We start from the raw sequence: 16,943 nt of genomic DNA, 5'->3' as shown, positions 1-16,943 counted from the left end.
TTTTCTAAAGTCTCCTGCCTCCTCTCTGTAGCTCCTCATTCATTCACTGAGTCAGACCAAGGCTGTCCCTGCCCACATGGAGCCCATGTGGAGCTCAGTGTAAATGCCAGCAGTCGAGGTTTCAAGTGACCTGGCCCTTGCTTGGGCTTCTCCAGCCTCTCTCTCAACAACCACCCAGTTCTCTAGCTGTTGCACGCTGAAACAGCCAGATTCAGAAACTTGATCCAGCTAGATCTCATTCTTGTGAAGGAAGTCTGATTTTCAGTCAAAGCAGTAACTTCAGGAGAAGTATGTGAAAGTAAATCAAAAGGAATTTTCTTACGATTTTCACCTGAAATCAATGTCAACCTCTTACCTTAGGTTCCTTTAAGTAACAGTGCATGGCCTGAGTAACATCCGCAGCGTGGACTGCGTTATGGTAAGGATTTTGACTGTGGTAATCTTCTTGAATCATAACTGCATCAAAGAAAGAGATCCCGATTTTATTGTATATGAGCAACATATACAAGGGCAAAAATTGTGATAATTATGAGTTACCCACTCATACTTTTCATGTAGCTATCGGCTAAAATCGTGCCGATTCGGGCAGATGATAATCACCTCACAACTCACATGTATACCAAAAGAATCAATATCAATTTGACTCTCTATGCTATCATGGAAGAACAGACTAGGCTTCGGGATGGAGCTGTGCCCCCTGCCATCAACCTACTTGACAGCCCTAGCAGCATAACACACAAATCCAGTGGTCTCAAAGGAAAGCGAGCCTACCTGTGATGGGGAAACACAATCGCCGAGTGAGCAGGACAGACCATCAGAATTCTGCACTTGCTTCCGTCCCATCCTTTAAAATAGCCTTTCAATACCCTTGGTTAATAGTGTTTTTTTGAGACAGGATCTCACTTCGTTGCCCGGGCTGGAGTGCAGTGACATGATCATGGCTCACTGCAGCCCTGACCTCCTGGGCTCAAGTAATCCTCCCACCTCAGCCTCCCAAGTAGTTGGAACCACAGGTGCATGCCACCATGTCTGGCTGATTTTTTTGTATTTTTTATAAAGACAGGATCTTGCCATGTTGCCCAGGCTGGTTTCAAACCCCTGGGCTCAAGGAGTCCACCTGCCTTGGCCTCCCAAAGTGCTAGCATTACAGGTGTGAGCCACTGTGCCCCACCTAATAAGCTATTTTTGTATGTGGTTATTTTTGAGATGGAGTCTCGCTCTGTCACTCAGGCTGGAGTGCAACAGCATGATCTCAGCTAACTGTGCAACGCCCACCTCCTGAGTTCAAGTGATTCTCCCGCCTCAGCCACCCGAGTAGCTGGGATTACAGGCACCTGCCATCATGCTCGGCTAATTTTTGTATTTTTGTCACAATGGGGTTTCACCATGTTGGCCAGGCTGGTCTTTAACTCCTGACCTCAGGTGATCCACCTGCCTCGGCCTCCCAAAGTGCTGGGATTACAGGTATGAGCCACCATGCCTGGCCGTATGTGTTTTATAATTTATATTTTTAGTATAGTAGTCCCCTCATATTCTTGGGGGATATGTTCCAAGACCCCCAGTGGATGCCTGAAACCACAGATAGTACCAAACCCTATTTATATTACGTTTTTCCTATACAAACACACCTACGATAATGCATAATTTATAAGTTAGTCACAGTAAGAAATTAACAATAATTAAAATAAAATAGAACGATTATAATAATAAGCCAGCATCACAACTCTTGTGCTTTGGGGCCATTATGAAGTAAAATAAGGGTGACGAACACAAGCACTGTGATACCAACATGGCTGATCTAATAACCAACACGGTTCAGGATGCAATGAGATTTCATCACGTTGCTCACAATGGTGTGCAATTCAAAACTTATCAATTGTTTACTTCTGGAATTTTCCATTTAATATTTTCAGACTACAGTTGACCATGGGTAACTGAAACCACAGAAAGCAAAACCAGAGATAAAGGCGGACTACTGTACAGTATTTCAGGCATACTACTTATAATTAACACACATTAAAAAGTTTCTCAAGGCCAGGTGCGCTGCCTCACACCTGTAATTCCAGCACTTTGGGAGGCCGAGGCTGGAGGATTGCTTGAGGCCAGGAGTTTGAGACCAGCCTAGGCCATTAGCAAAACCTTGTCCCTACTAAAAAATAAAAATGTAGTCTGGTGTGGTGGTGCACACCTATATTCCTAGCTACTCAGGAGGCTGAGGTGGGAGGATCGCATGAGCCGAGAGGTTGAGGCTGCAGTGAGCCATGATCACGCCACTGCACTCAAGCCTAGGTGACAGAGCAAGACTCTCCAAAAGAAAAAGCTTCTCAAAAGCCCTATGTAATAAATTTATCTGTTTTTTTGTTGTTGTTGTTTTTTTTTTTGCCAGAGTTCTAAGTAGAAGTCTGAAGTCTGAGTTAATATTTCTAGCTCTTCATTTGGCTGTACATTCTTGGTATTGAGGCTTTTTTTTTTTTTTTTTTTGAGATGGAGTCTCGCCCTGTTGCCCAGGCTGGAGTGCAGTAGCGTGATCTTGGCTCACTGCAACCTCCACCTCCCAGGTTCAAGTGATTCTCCTGCCTCAGCCTGGATGAGGTGGGAGGCTGGCTGGAGCTTGGGAAGTTGAGGTTGCAGTGAGCCATGATCATGCCACTGCATTCCAGCCTTAGCAATATAGTGAGACCCTGTCTCAAACAAACAAACAAACAAATACTAAAAACACCTGAGTTATTATTTTCTCAATTCTCCCAAGGACAGTATAGAGCCGAAGCCATTCCAGATATGCTGCACAGAAGATAACCCATTGAGGCCAATGGATTCCTTATGGCTTTAAGGCTTAATTCTCTCATAAACCTGTTCTAGTGGCTTCCACATTAGCGGCAACAGGATGAAGGGATAAACAGCCAAGTATTCATATGAACAATGTGCAAAGTGGGGATATGCACGTTTATAATTGCCAGTATAGCTACTGGGGCTACTCACACTATATTAATTATAAACTTGAGAATTTACTGCAAAATTGTATCTGTAGAGTCACACAGGCTTGTTTACCTAGATAAAGCAGTTGCAGATTAGCAAAAATGGTTATATTAATTATTATTATTATTTTTGAGACAGAGTCTCATTCTGTTGCCCAGGCTGGAGTACAGTGGCGCGATCTCGGCTCACTCTCTCTCTCTCAATCTCACCTCTGCCTCCTGGGTTCAAGTAATTCTCCTGCCTCAGCCTCCCGAGTAGGTAGGATTACAGACACATGCCTCCACACCCGACTAATTTTTGTATTATTAGTGGAGACGGGGTTTCACCATGTTGGCCAGGATGGTTTTGAACTCCTGGCCTCAAGTGATCCACCTGCCTCAGCCTCCCAAAGTGCTGGGATTACAGGTGTGAGCCACCATGCCCAGCATGTATGAAATATTAAATGTCCCCACCAGCAACATCTTAACTTATTTTATAGTTCCACAGTTTTACCATTTTCCTACAGTAATAAATTACTTCCTGAATAATTTGTAATTTCTCTCTACTTAAAATTGGAAGATTTTAAAAAGGATATCAAATCAATGTGATGGTCTCTCATTATTAAGTATAGACATACCAGTGAGATATTTAGTGTTAAGTTCCAGACTACTAAAATAAAGTGAATATTGCAATATAGCAAGTCAAAATTTTGGGTTTCCCAGTGCATACAAAAGCTATGTTTACACTATAGTCTATTAAGTGTACAATAGCATTATGTCTTTAAAAAAAAACAATGTATACACCTTAATTTAAAAGACTTTATTGCTATAAAATGCTAATGATTATGTGAACCTTCGTTAAGTTGTAATTTTTTGCTGTATATAAGCAAAATTGTATATAACCAAAAATAAATTACAAATTAAGCTATCTCTTGATCTGGGCACTATATGAAATATCACAATGAGGGTCAGAAAATGAGACCCCAAAATATGCTGCTTTGGACTTCAAACTCGGAGCAGCAAATGCAGGAGAGGACTTTCTCAGAAGTTCTCCTATCCACCTAAAGGACGGACAAAGACTTTACCAGGAATCATGAATTCCTTCCTCAGGTAGAACCAACTAGGAGAAACTGGTGCCTATTACAAGAAGGAAGACTAGAGTTGATATCTTGTGCCTCAGCCTCCCGAGCAGCTGGGATTATAGGCGTGCGCCACCATGCCTGGGTAATTTTTTTGTATTTTTAGTAGAGATGGGGTATTTGCCATGTTGGCCAAGCTGGTCTCCAACTCGTGGCCTCACGTGATCCACCCGCCTCAGCCTCCCAAAGTGCTGGGATTACAGGTGTGAGCCACCACACCTGGCCCCAAATAATCTTTAAAGCCTACTGTCAAAGAGATTTTAGGGGTCAGAAAAAGAAGAAACCTAACTGCAATATACCTGCTCTTTTAAAGTTTTAGCCTTCAAAAATTTAGAAAAGTACAGAAATTGTGTCATCTTTGTCAGCAATCTGTGGCCAATGTAAGGAACATTGCAAAATGAAATCAAGTATTCACAATTTCCTGTATCTGTGGCTCTGTGACTTTGCAGCCTTTGCACCAACAGGTGTAGTGCATCCCTGGTCTGACTTGCTGTGGCCACTTGCTGCAGAAGTGAAGGTGGGCCGATTCTGAGCCCAGGGCTCCAGAGGCCTGGGGATATCAGCTCTCTTGGAAACCTGCCACTACTGTTTGAACAAGCTCAGCTAATTGTAAAATAAATAATTCTTTTTTGCTTTTAATGTAAATCTATTATGGTGCCAAACTCCTCTGCTTCTTTTAAATTTAACAGAAGACTATGAACAGCCGAGATGGGTCAGGCCTGGTATCCTAGCTGAGGTCTCTACAAAACCAACATGCAGCCCACCTGTTGCTGTCTGCAGGTGCACAAATGAGCTCACCCAGACCAGACCAAAAGAAGCATTTAACAGCCCCACAGATGCAAGAGCTAAATAACTGTGTGTTGTTTTAAGCCACTAATTTGGCTGGTTTGTTATAGAGCAATAGCTAACCAATATAACTGAGATAAAACTTAAACAGGTTCTTGTATAAATGTAAATCTTGTTACTGTTAATGGGTTAGAATCACTTACCTAAAAATCTACGAAGTTTCATCATATCTAAATGGAAGTACTCAATTAATCCATGAAGACTAAATAAATGAAAGGTTAAGCTTACTAGACTATTTCCTAAAAAGAAAGAAGAGACATTACATTAGTAGGAAATACAAGTCAACACAATTATATTATGCTTTGAAATACAGATTTTGAATATAAAACATGGAAAGAGTAATAATTCCCACTTTTTGTCTATCAAAAATATGCATCTTCTTACCAGTTATGAACTTTATATGTCACATCTTTGTTTCATTATAAGAAAAATTTAATTTTTGTTGTTTTACTTTTCCACAACCAAAGAACTGAAAACTAGACATTTTCAAACAGATTAATTTTTTAAAGACACCAAAATAATGAGAATAGACAATAGAAAACTTTAAAAATTGTCCCACATAGTAACCTAACTCAGTGTGGCTGCACCTGACCTCCCTCCTGACATTGCCTCTGCCATCTTGCTTTCACTGAAACTGACTGCCCCAGAGCACACTTCCTCGGCTGCAGCCTTGTTAGGTGGAGAATGTGTCTATTCTCATCCATACAGGGTTAGGAGGAGGCATCAATGACCTCAAGATCATCAGGATTAAAAACTCTGAACTCAGCCACTTGCTTTTCCAGAGTAGCTGCAGAAAATCTGAGAGTTGCTTGTGGGGTGGGGAGGGGGAATCACAAAACTAGGCAGAATATCACTATAAACTCATAGTCAACACTGCCCAGCAATCACATTGTTTTTCCAGTGAAATGGCTCTTTCACGTTTTAAAATGCCTATTTTCAAGCCTTTTATGCTCTTCTTAAACTTTCAACATACTTACTTCCCATCCACCCCCTCATTCTCCACAGCCTCATATGTCACAGAAATAATACAAGCCCTCAAGTTTCCTTTTCTTTCTTTTTTGAGATGGAGTCCGGCACTGTCACCTGGGCTGGAGTACAATGGTGCGATCTTGGCTCACTGCAACCTCCACCTCCTGAGTTCAAGCGATTCTCCTGCCTCAGCCTCCCAAGTAGCAGGGAGTACAGGCACCCGCCACCAAGCCCGGCTAATTTTTTGTATTTTTAGTATAGACAGGGTTTCACTTTGTTGGCCAGGCTGGTCTCGAACTCCTGACCTTGCGATCCGCCCGCCTCGGCCTCCCAAAGTGCTGGGATTTACAGGCATGAGCCACCACACCTGGCCAAGTTTCCCTTTCTTTCAAAAGCCAATCCATCCACACCTCCTCAGAGATATTCCTTGTTCTATCAGGTACAACTATCCCCACCCCACCCCACCAATCTCTCTCTCTTTTCTATATTGTCTCAACAAGCATCAGCATTCAGACATGCTCTAGATTCTCTCATCTTTGAAACAATAAAGAATCACAGCCTCTCCTGGCCCCCTCCAGTTTCACCTGCTCCATCCCCCTACAGAGCCGAGTTTTTGGAAAGAGCTGCTACACGCGATGGGGACTGTTTTCGTCCTCAACGTCCACTCCTTTGTCACTAACAAGTGGAGTCACACCAAGAATAGAAATTAAATTTGGAAAAACTACCATTTTTATGATGTTTCGTTTTCCCTTCCATGGTGTAACTCTCCATTTTTTATACCTATTATACTTCTCAGTTTTGTAAACTTCCATAGGACACATATACTATATTATTTTAACAATTAAATAGACCACATTTTAAATAGGCTACATATTAAAAAGTCTATTTTAAGTAGACTACATCCTTCACATAGACTCATAAATTACTGCCAACATTCAGATAATGCAATAAAATACACGATTCTAGTATTCTCTAGTCTATGATGACTCTTACAAAAATGTATGAAAGACATACTAGTCCCAAATTGAAAATTTATAATAATAATATTTATGAAGGATAATAAAGGACTGTTTGGTTAACCTTATTATCTAAAACTGCCTAACCAACTGCCAACAAAAGACCACAGCTGATGAAAAAGTACATTAATTGGAGCGTTATTTGCATAAGCAATGACAGAAAAGATGTGGCAGGCCAAAAGAGACTATTTTTAAAAACTACCTGACGTATCACCTTCATGTGGAAAGAAAAAAACATTTCAAATCTTACATTTTAAATAAATTAAATGTTAAAATGTGTTCAGGTCCTGATATGCTCTATTGGTACAAACATGAGTCCATGTGGTGTGGAGCCATTTCTGAAGAAGTGAACAACGTGTCTGTTGCTATTGCTGTAACAACCATCTTCGAGTATATAAATATTTTAGAATGCTTATTCATTCTCTGTATATTTAGATTATCATAAGGTTCTCCAAATTGTTTTTCAAATGTAACAAAACAAATTACCCATTTCTAGGATGTAGAATAAGTTTTAAGAAAGCTACAATCTAATGGGAAAATACCCTCTTTTGGAATTCAGGCAAAGTGCAGTGAAGAAACACATGTAATGTCCCCACCAAAGGAATCTGACAAGAACCAGTCTCTTAAAGTGTACTACCCATATGTAATTGAAAAGCTGCATGCAAGATACCAACTGAGGATTATAATACCAGTGAGTAGGAACACAAGTCAACAAAATATTTCAAAACAAGAGATGCTCAGTTGTGTTAAACAAAAAACAGGCACAGAAGAACTTTTTAAAAAATGGAAATGGAAACAAACACTTTCTTGAAAAAGAAAATTGTATTTTTAGAAAAGCTACCCACATAAAAATATATCAAAAGATAGAACTGCCTATGAAAGAGTGGTCCTCAATCATTTCTAGAAGGTGATCCCAGATGGGATCTGGTTGGAAGGAGTAGGCCACCCTGACAACGCAGGCCTGGCAGCTAGTGTCCTCATGAACCAGGTGGCTTTAGGAGTGACAAGCTTTTGCTATGTCGCATCACTTAACTCCCTCAATCCTACAAAAGGAACTCCAAATGCATCCTACCAGACAATAACTACTTCCCTCCTTGTAGCAGACAAGCTGGGAACCATTTGTCTTGGCACGAATCACTGCATTTTGCTTCCTCCTCTGCCTTGCTGTTCTTCCCCCAATATCAACTGGGAAATTACCAGCATAAGAAACACAAGAAAGCATTGGATCAATAAGCAAGAAGGGAAAACTATACACTTGGATACCATGAATGTATGTTATCCAGAATTCATTTCAGGTGAAGCAGTTTTAAAAGGAAAGCCATTCTCATTATATAATATAAGCTAAAGGAATTTTTTTCTGCCCATTTGTTCCCCAATAACATCTCTTTAAGTAGAAAATTCCTGAGCTTTTGAATAGCTGTAGTTAACTGAATGTATAAATCTCCACCTCTAAAATCAAAGGTGGGTAGCTAACCATGAGTGGTTTCTACTAAACCCTAATGATCTGGAATGAACCCTAAGGGGAAACTAGTTAGCCACCCTGTCCACAAATCCCATTCAAAGAGTGAGGTGATCAAAAGGAAAGCGAAGTGCTTAGTTAACTACTGTGGACCGCTGGCTATTTCTTCTGCCCATCCAGTGCACTGCTGAGCTCACGCCGCTTTCATCACCATGCCCCCAACTAGCAGAGTATGTACTTTTTAAAAATAAAATTTAGAGAAGAACAATCAACTATTTCAATGAGTGACAAGTGTCCCAGTAGACTAATAATAGGCTATGAGCTGTGAGAGTTTATGTAAGGCTAAACCTTGAAAGTGTTAAGAGTGGCATTGTTTCATCTATATTTGTCTTAAGATAATACCTAAAGTAATATTTGTGTTAAGTTAGGAAAGGGGAATTTCCCTGAGCAAGAAGAAGGTGGGCCACCTGATATTTCACTACCTATATTTTCAAAAAGGAGAAGGGCCAAGGGAAGGCTAACTGTGTAAATGATATCAGAGCCTTTCCTGTGTGTACGGGCCAAGGTGGGGGCAGGGAGAAGAACAGAACACTTAATCACCAAGGGCAAAGGAAAAGTAGAAGAGAGATAGCAAAGGGGAGGAATAAAAAGGCAGGGAGGCAGGAGGGTGGCTCTGCTGATAAAGACAAACTTCACTGTCTTCACAGTTTTGCCTAGGATCAGTCCAGTTTATTTTCTGTCAACACTGCATAAGCAAACAGAAGGTATAGACAAAGGTATTTCCACTAGGCATTGCCATACAGCTTACAGAGAATAATGGAGTGATACTAAAAGACCCACATTGATTCTCAAGAAAAATAAAGCTGTAATTTATTTGTTCATTTTACATATTTGGCATCCTTATCAAAGGAGCTTCATTCCAAAGCAATAAGAAAAAGCAGGTGATTTCAAAGTACAGCAGTGATTTCATTATTCTAAAGTCAGCACTGACTTCCTCTCAGTGTACTTTCAGCCTGGGGCAAAACATTAGTTTAATTGCTTTTTTTTTTTTTTGAGACAGAGTCTCGCTCTATTGCCCAGGCTGGAGTGCAATGGCGCAATCTCAGCTCACTGCAACCTCCACTTCCCAGATTCAAGCAATTCTCCTGCCTCAGCCTCCCATGTAGCTAGGATTAGAGACATGCACCACCACACCCAGCCAATTTTTGTATTTTTAGTAGAGATGGGGTTTTGCCATGTTGGCCAGGCTGGTCTTAAACTCCTGACCTCATGTGATCCACCAGCCTTGGCCTGCCAAAGTGCGGGGATTACAGGCATAAGCCACCATGCCCAGCCTAGCTGAACTGCTTTTACCAGTGATTAAGAACACAAATCAACAAAATATTTCAAATAAGAGATGCTTAGTTGTGTTACCAAAAAAAAAAAAACAAAACAACAACAACAACAAAAAAAACAGGCATGAAGGAACTTTTTTAAAAATGGAAATGGAAATGAACACTTTCTTGATAAAGGAAATTATATTTCTAGAAAAGCTACCCAAATAAAAATATACTAAAAGGTAGAACTGCCTAAGGTTTAGTGGTCCTCAATTGTACCACCAATAATTATGCCCACAATTTTATCCTAAATAAGAGTGATTCCCTGTTCCTTTTCCTACAGAACATGTTTCTGTCCCCAAAGAGAATAAGAAAACATGACCCCTCCATCCAGAACCAAACTAAACTCAGGAGTGATTAGAATCACCTGTGGGCATTTTCCCCCAAACCACCCATACTCTGTAGATTCTGATAAGCGCTCTTAAAAAAGCTACAGCTCTTCCCCATTCCCTATCTGAAAGCAAGGAACCACTGCTTTGGTCAGGAAACAGGCATACAACATCAGATGTGATTATAAATGGCCACAATCTAAAAGAAACCAAAAAATAAAAATAAAAAACATGAGATAATAATGTTTACTTTGGGTTATTATTAATAATAGCAGCGGCAATTGCCAACCAATCCGCCAAGTCATGATGATGATGATAATAATGATGATTTGATTACTTTTAAGGACAATAATCAAAACATAAAATTATGAGATTGATTCTGTAGGCTTTTAGAAAAGTCACTTAAAAAGAGAAAAAAATGATGCTCCCTGATATGGTCTGGCTGTGTCCCCAGCCAAATCTCACCTTGAATTGTAGTTCCCATAATTCCCATGTGTTGTGGGAGGGACCCGGTGGGAGACAATTGAATCATGGAGGTGCTTTCCCCCACACTGTTCTTGTGGTAGTGGATAAGTCTAACGAGATCTGATGATTTCATAAGGGGTTTCCCCTTTTGCTTGGCTCTCATTTCTCTCTTGCCTGCCGACATGTAAGATGTGCCTTTCACCTTCCACCATGATTGTGAGGCCTCCCCGGCCACATGGAACTATGAGTCCATTAAACCTCTTTTTCTCAATTACCCAGTCTCGGGTATGTCTTTATCAGCAGTGTGAAAATGGACTAATACACTCTCTTCCAGCAGAGGGCTCACAACCTTAGTACAGTAAATGAAAGCAACGCACCAGCGGCTGCACCATCAATGCAGTAATCTAGACTACATTAACTTGAGCAAGTCAAATTCTTCACTTACCATTTGTTAGTCTATCAAATAGAAAGATATCAAAATTCCAATTTCCAACTTTTTCCAGCATACACTGAAATGAAAACCAAACATTTCTACTGTAATTTAATTTCAATAACATTGTCTTTTGGAGATATTCCATAGAGAAGTTAAAGAAAATGTAAAGTGATTGATTTACTTTAAAAAATACAAGTATCATTTTTCTTTTAATCATGACTTTTTCAACTGGCTCCAAAAAAAATGCCAAAGGGATAAACTCCATTTGAAAAATGAAACATTATTTTGTTTTTCAATTAATGAATGCACAGGAAGGTTATGTTTCCCAGCTTATTGCTACAGTCTTGCAAACCTTTAAGAATTCTAGTATCACTTAACATCACAGAAGTGTGGTTCAAATGTTGTATGGTTTAGAAACTAAATTGCAAACAATCTAATAAAAATAAGTGACACTACTGAGTATTTACTATATTCCAGGTACTGTTATAAGTTACTCACTCTTTTATTACTAAGAACAACACTATCAGATGTTGTTTTCTTTTTTCTTTGAGACAGGGTCTCACACTCACTGTCACCAAGGCTGGAATGCAGTGGTACAAACAAGACGGCTCACTGCAGCCATGACCTCCTGGGCTCAAGCAATCCTCCTGTCTCGGCCTCCCGAGAAGCTGGGACTACAAGCATGTGTTACCATACCTGGCTAATTTTTTTTTTTTTTTTGTAGAAACAAGGTCTCACCATGCTGCCCAGGCTGGTTTCAAACTCCTGGACTCTAGTGATTCTCCCACCTTGGCCTCCGAACGTGCTAGGATTACAGGCATGAGCCACTGCACCCGGCCCAGGCATTGTTTTCAATTCTCATTTTAGGGACGTAGAAACAAGCAAAAAATAACTAACTTGCTCAGCTATAAAGTGATAGAGCTGGGATCTTAAATTAGGTAGTCTGTTTCTAGAACCTAGGCATCTGACACTGATACCACACCATGCTTAAATTATTTGTTATTCAGTTTTTAAAAAAACACTTCTAACTTATGGATATGTATTTATATTATCTAAATATGCTTATAAAATAACACAATTTACTACATTAACTTTTAGGATAATGTGTACTTCAGCCAAGCAAATAAATCCCATAAAGGCCCTAAAAACCAAATATTTTTATACCATACATTCTTAACCTGAACATTTTGTGGACTTTTTCTAGAAAAAAACTTATATTTTATATCCAAAAGTTCACTGTTGTATACATTTATGAATACACTGACATGAGCAACACTAAGATACTACTAGTAGAAATCATTAATTGTAACAGTACTAATAACAACAAATGACACAGAGATCAATATTCTCATTCTAAAAGGCAGAACTTGTAAACGTTTTAACATTTAAAGCAGGCATGAACACTTTCCACTGATTTCTTTTACTAAACAGGGAAGTAATTTTTTTCACTTTCATGTAATTGTAAAGAAGACACCCCAGCTTTACCTACACAACTTAAAAACTTACCTACACAAACTCAAGAATCTGGTCTGTAAATATTAAGTCAAAGATAACTTAAAATACATTGGAAATTTAATATTATTTAAAATCCTCATTTGGTTAAAAACAAGCTCATTTAACCCTGATGTTCAGTAAGACATTTCTTTTAAATTATATAAAGAGGAAGTAAATAATGCTCACAATCAACAAATTTAACTATGATACATCTAAACCCTCAAAAATCTCTCTCAATGCAAGAGACTATGAAGACTCATTTGACTGAAAGTCACGAGACCTTTGTGAAAAGATGTTATTAATACACACACACACACAAAAAAAGAGAAAGAGACCTAACTTTCTGTGCTGGGTTTACCTCTAACCAGCTGGGTGAGCGCAAACAAGTCCCTCGTGCTCTCTTGAACTCAGTTTCTTCATTGATGGAATACGGACATGATTAGATCAGGTAATCTCTAAGAGTCTTCCCAGCATTACAATTCTGTGAGATCTTATAGTTTAATGTTCTATTGATCTCCTTGTTACGTAATGTTATAATAATAAATGAAAACGTTGTCACTACTTTAGTTATTTCAGAAATTTCCCTTGCTCTGTAATGTCTAATTATAAAACAAACAGCTGCTCTAAAGAAAAAAACCTGGAAAACAGGCTCAACTGCTTTTCATAGACAGAGAAAAAAACTCTATAAATCATTACTGTATGGGGAATAAAGGCCTTCAGTAAACTTATCAAAAAATTAATGTTTTCTTAAAAAAACTATACACACCTTGGCTTGTCCATTATAATCATCATCTAAAATGTTTAGGGAATTTGAAACCGCAGTACCACGAAAAAAGCGTGAAGATCTAAGATATCGCTGGAAACTTAGTAGCCTTCTGATATTCCTTGCAGAGACAGACACTTCAATTTCAGATTGAGCTGAAATAAAAAGAATAAAAGGTGAGTATAGCAAGTTAAAATTATACACATGCTATCTTTGCAATACCACTTTTAGTTATATACAAGTATTTTTAAAAATTCATTTAAACAATTATACCACATTTCCATGAGAGAAGTGATACTTTATTTCTATTTTATTTTATTTTTTTAAGTGAGTTCTCACTCTATTACATTTCTATTTTCAATGAAAGAACTAAGGATGAAGGTCAATGGCCAATTTTGACAGCATTTAGAAAGCTAACGAAGACTGGTGGGATTAATAATCAGGGTTTGTTTGTTTTTTTAACTTTAAAATGCTATAACCTCTTACTCTTTTGCTTCAATATACCACATAAACATGGAGCAGAAACATGGAAAAAACCTAGTTTCAAACTACTAGAAAAGCCAGGTCCTAAGTTACATATGAGATTTTAACAATTACACAAGTAAAACATTTCATATCCCAATGAGGTATCATTTCAAATATTTACTTAAGATAATTAAGAAGAAAAGGAGGTAGAAGGGGGAGCAAAGTGGTTTATATCCTGTAAGTGTTCTAAAGGATAGGGATAAAAATTATTAAGGTGATATGCTCTAGAAAAGATGCAGTTCTGCAGTGGAGACTGGAATGTTCTCCTTCAGTGAGTCTAACATAGCCATTTTTTCCCTCTAGTGTTAGAATAAACCAGAGTTCCCTGGATTGGGCACCAGATGAAATGACAGATCTGGGGTAAAATCTGTCTTGCAGGGAACATACGTTATCTTTAGATTCTAAAATCAAAGCAAATTCAGTAAAATGTTCACAATATAAAACAGGAAAATCAAGACTGAGGATCAATAAATCATCTCTCTTAATTTAGAATCACCAGGTGAAATGGAAGGTAATCAAACATATTCTCTCTTGCATATCCAGTCACTCACTCCTCTATTAACCTCTAGCCCTGTGTTTCCTTATGTGTATAATGGCAATAATATCTAATTTAAGGGGTGCTGGATTAAATGAGATAATATATATACAAGTCAGAGAAACAGCAGGTGTTAAATAGTAGCCATGTCAAGGGTGGTAAAATTGATGCTGCTCCCACTGCTTGCAGGTATGCTACCAGTAATTATCAGAAATTCTGAATCTGCTCATCTTGCTCTAAATAAAAGCATTTCATGGCTCTTCATCATCTTAATATGAACTTCATTTCCTTAGCCTGGAAGAGAAGGCTTCACGCTCCAAGTCTGGCTCTTTGTAGACTTGACTCAGCTGTCACCTTCCCTGGGAAGCACATTCAGTACACTGCCCCTATCTTGAAGAGGCGGGAAGCACCCGCTCTGGCTTCCCAAAGCTCCCTGTGCATTCATCTATAATAGTACTTCTGATATTATAGTTTTTTGTCTCCTTGAACAAATGATGACTTTCAGTACAGGCATGAACTATCTTTTTTACCTCTGTATTCCAAAGCCTAATAGTAATGCAAAGCATATAGTAAATAATTGTAAAATATATTAAATAAATGCATACTATTTTTAAAATATCTGATGAACTCTGAGGTTCCCATACACACAAATAAACAGAAGTAAAATAATGCACACTGTTATGTGATTTACTTCTCCCATTTTTCATTCCAGTGAGTAAAATGCAAGTATCTAAAACAATTATGAATCTTAAATTTCTGATCTTTACCAATGTAACTTACTTTATAAAAAGGACTAGAACCAAAATAGTAAAAACTATTAATATCAAGTGATGATTATGTTTAAACTAGAATTGGTCTGTTTGAAGAAATTTGGGTAGATTAAATTCTATGAAAGCAGTGTTCCAAGTGCTTTGTAAAAAGAATCTCATTTAGCTATCAACAGCTTCAAAAGATAAATAGTATGCCCCACTTTACACATGAGAACACTGTGCCTACAAGAAATGAAATAACTTTCCTAAGGTCACATACCCAATATAGCGTGACACCTGGATTAAAAAACACAGATCTGTTTATAAAGCCTGTTTACTCACAAGGGTTTTTAAATTATATCTCTACAGTATTGTTTATTTACTGTCCGTTACAAAATTCTGTGTACATCCTTATTCAAAATAGTCTTTATTTCAGATGAAGGTATGGACAGAAAAAGAAACAGAAGGAAAATAGCTAATGCAAAGGAATATTAAGTATATAACGGACTCTTCTAACTTTATTACTAGAAAAAAGTGGATCTGCAAGGGACATAATAGCATGGTATGAATATGTGGGGAGGAGATAAGATCTAATTAATGTAACACTAGCACCACCATCTCTGTATTTGTAAAGCACTTTACAGTTTTACAAGAGTATGTTCACATCCACTATCCCGTTTAGTAATCATTACCATCCTGTGAAGAAGGCAAAGATTATCATCTCCATTTTACAAATATAGCCTTAGAAACCAAGGTAAAAATGCAATACAATGAATGCATTAGAGCCGACACACTTAGAAAACTTTTAGAAAATGTTGCAGAATACTTGTACTGTATTTATTATGAAAAAATAACCTAAAGCAGAGTTCAAGGTCATGAGTGCCACTTCATGAGCGTTCCCTCTGATTTACCTTAAATTACACACAAAAGGTAACAATTTTATTACTGGCAATTAGGATTGCTGTGTGTGTGTATTAGGATCACATTGTAGTATATATGTAAATTAGAATCACTGCGTGTGTGTGTGTGTGTGTCTGTGTGTGTGTGAGAGAGAGAGAGAGAATTTGAGAATCTCTTTGCAAGGACAACTGCATAAGGTCCAAAACATAAATTAGTCTCATTTGAGGGGGAAACTCCAACAATTCAATCCACTGTGCTCTGTCACCATGGTAGGATACATACTGTCAATGGTTAAGTCAATTGGTACTGTCTGGGAGCCAAGGCCCCAACCATGAAATCATGGTTGTATCCTCCCCTGCCTAACTCTTATTTTCTGGGCAACTTCTGACAAGTCATAACCTTCTGATATCTCATTTTCCTTAACTGAAAAAAAAAACATGTTTCCTGTTTCACAGAGCCCTGAAGTTAAGATTCATTATCAAGAGTTCTATTTTGACCAAGTTAAGCTGCAAATGAGTATTAGATATTGACTCACAAGGAAATGATCACTCATCATGGAAGCCCAATGCCTTCTAAGATTAATCTCATAAAGAAACCTACATAACAGGATAAGAAATGGACCTTCACTTAATGATATAGGACCACCCTTATCAATTACTGATTATGTCACAGACAAATTAAGAAAGGACATGAAGCCTGTCTAGATGAAATGGAAGATCATTCAAGGAAAAGTGTTTTCTTCACCTACAGGGTCTGAGGGCCTCATACAGGAAGCCTACACGTAACAAGATTATATTCTGGTAAAGAATGAAAATCCCACGAGACTTTGCAGAGATGCCAACTAAAACTACCTCAAAGTTTTGTCTAAGATTTAATAGAGGACCAGAACTTTCGGGGGATGTCTGGTTTGATTTTTTTCATTAATCTAATCTTTGAATATGTAATACATTCACGTTTCAAAAACAAGAAGGGAGGGAAGAAAGAAAATAAC

General features: G+C 38.3%; 2 protein-coding genes across 5 annotated transcripts in view; one reads left to right on the top strand and one right to left on the bottom strand.

Annotated features, from left to right (window-relative positions):
* The window catches only part of PDE7A (phosphodiesterase 7A), a 125,585-nt gene that overhangs the window by 16,724 nt on the left and 91,918 nt on the right, over positions 1-16,943 (bottom strand). For both annotated transcript variants that reach the window (XM_019032462.4, XM_063709244.1), the window contains 4 exons: positions 13,247-13,398; positions 10,999-11,062; positions 5,083-5,178; positions 356-456 (listed from right to left, as the gene is read on the bottom strand). In XM_019032462.4, the coding sequence (XP_018888007.4) occupies positions 356-456; positions 5,083-5,178; positions 10,999-11,062; positions 13,247-13,398 (413 nt within the window). The remainder of the gene's footprint in view (positions 1-355; positions 457-5,082; positions 5,179-10,998; positions 11,063-13,246; positions 13,399-16,943) is intronic.
* The window catches only part of MTFR1 (mitochondrial fission regulator 1), a 127,782-nt gene that overhangs the window by 88,693 nt on the left and 22,146 nt on the right, over positions 1-16,943 (top strand). The gene's annotated exons all lie outside the window — the stretch shown is intronic.

Source organism: Gorilla gorilla, chromosome 7 (genome assembly GCF_029281585.2).
Source record: "Gorilla gorilla gorilla isolate KB3781 chromosome 7, NHGRI_mGorGor1-v2.1_pri, whole genome shotgun sequence".
NCBI classification, from domain to species: Eukaryota; Metazoa; Chordata; class Mammalia; order Primates; family Hominidae; genus Gorilla; species Gorilla gorilla.
Note: the sequence above shows the minus strand (reverse complement) of the source record. Positions and strands in the feature narration are given on the sequence as shown.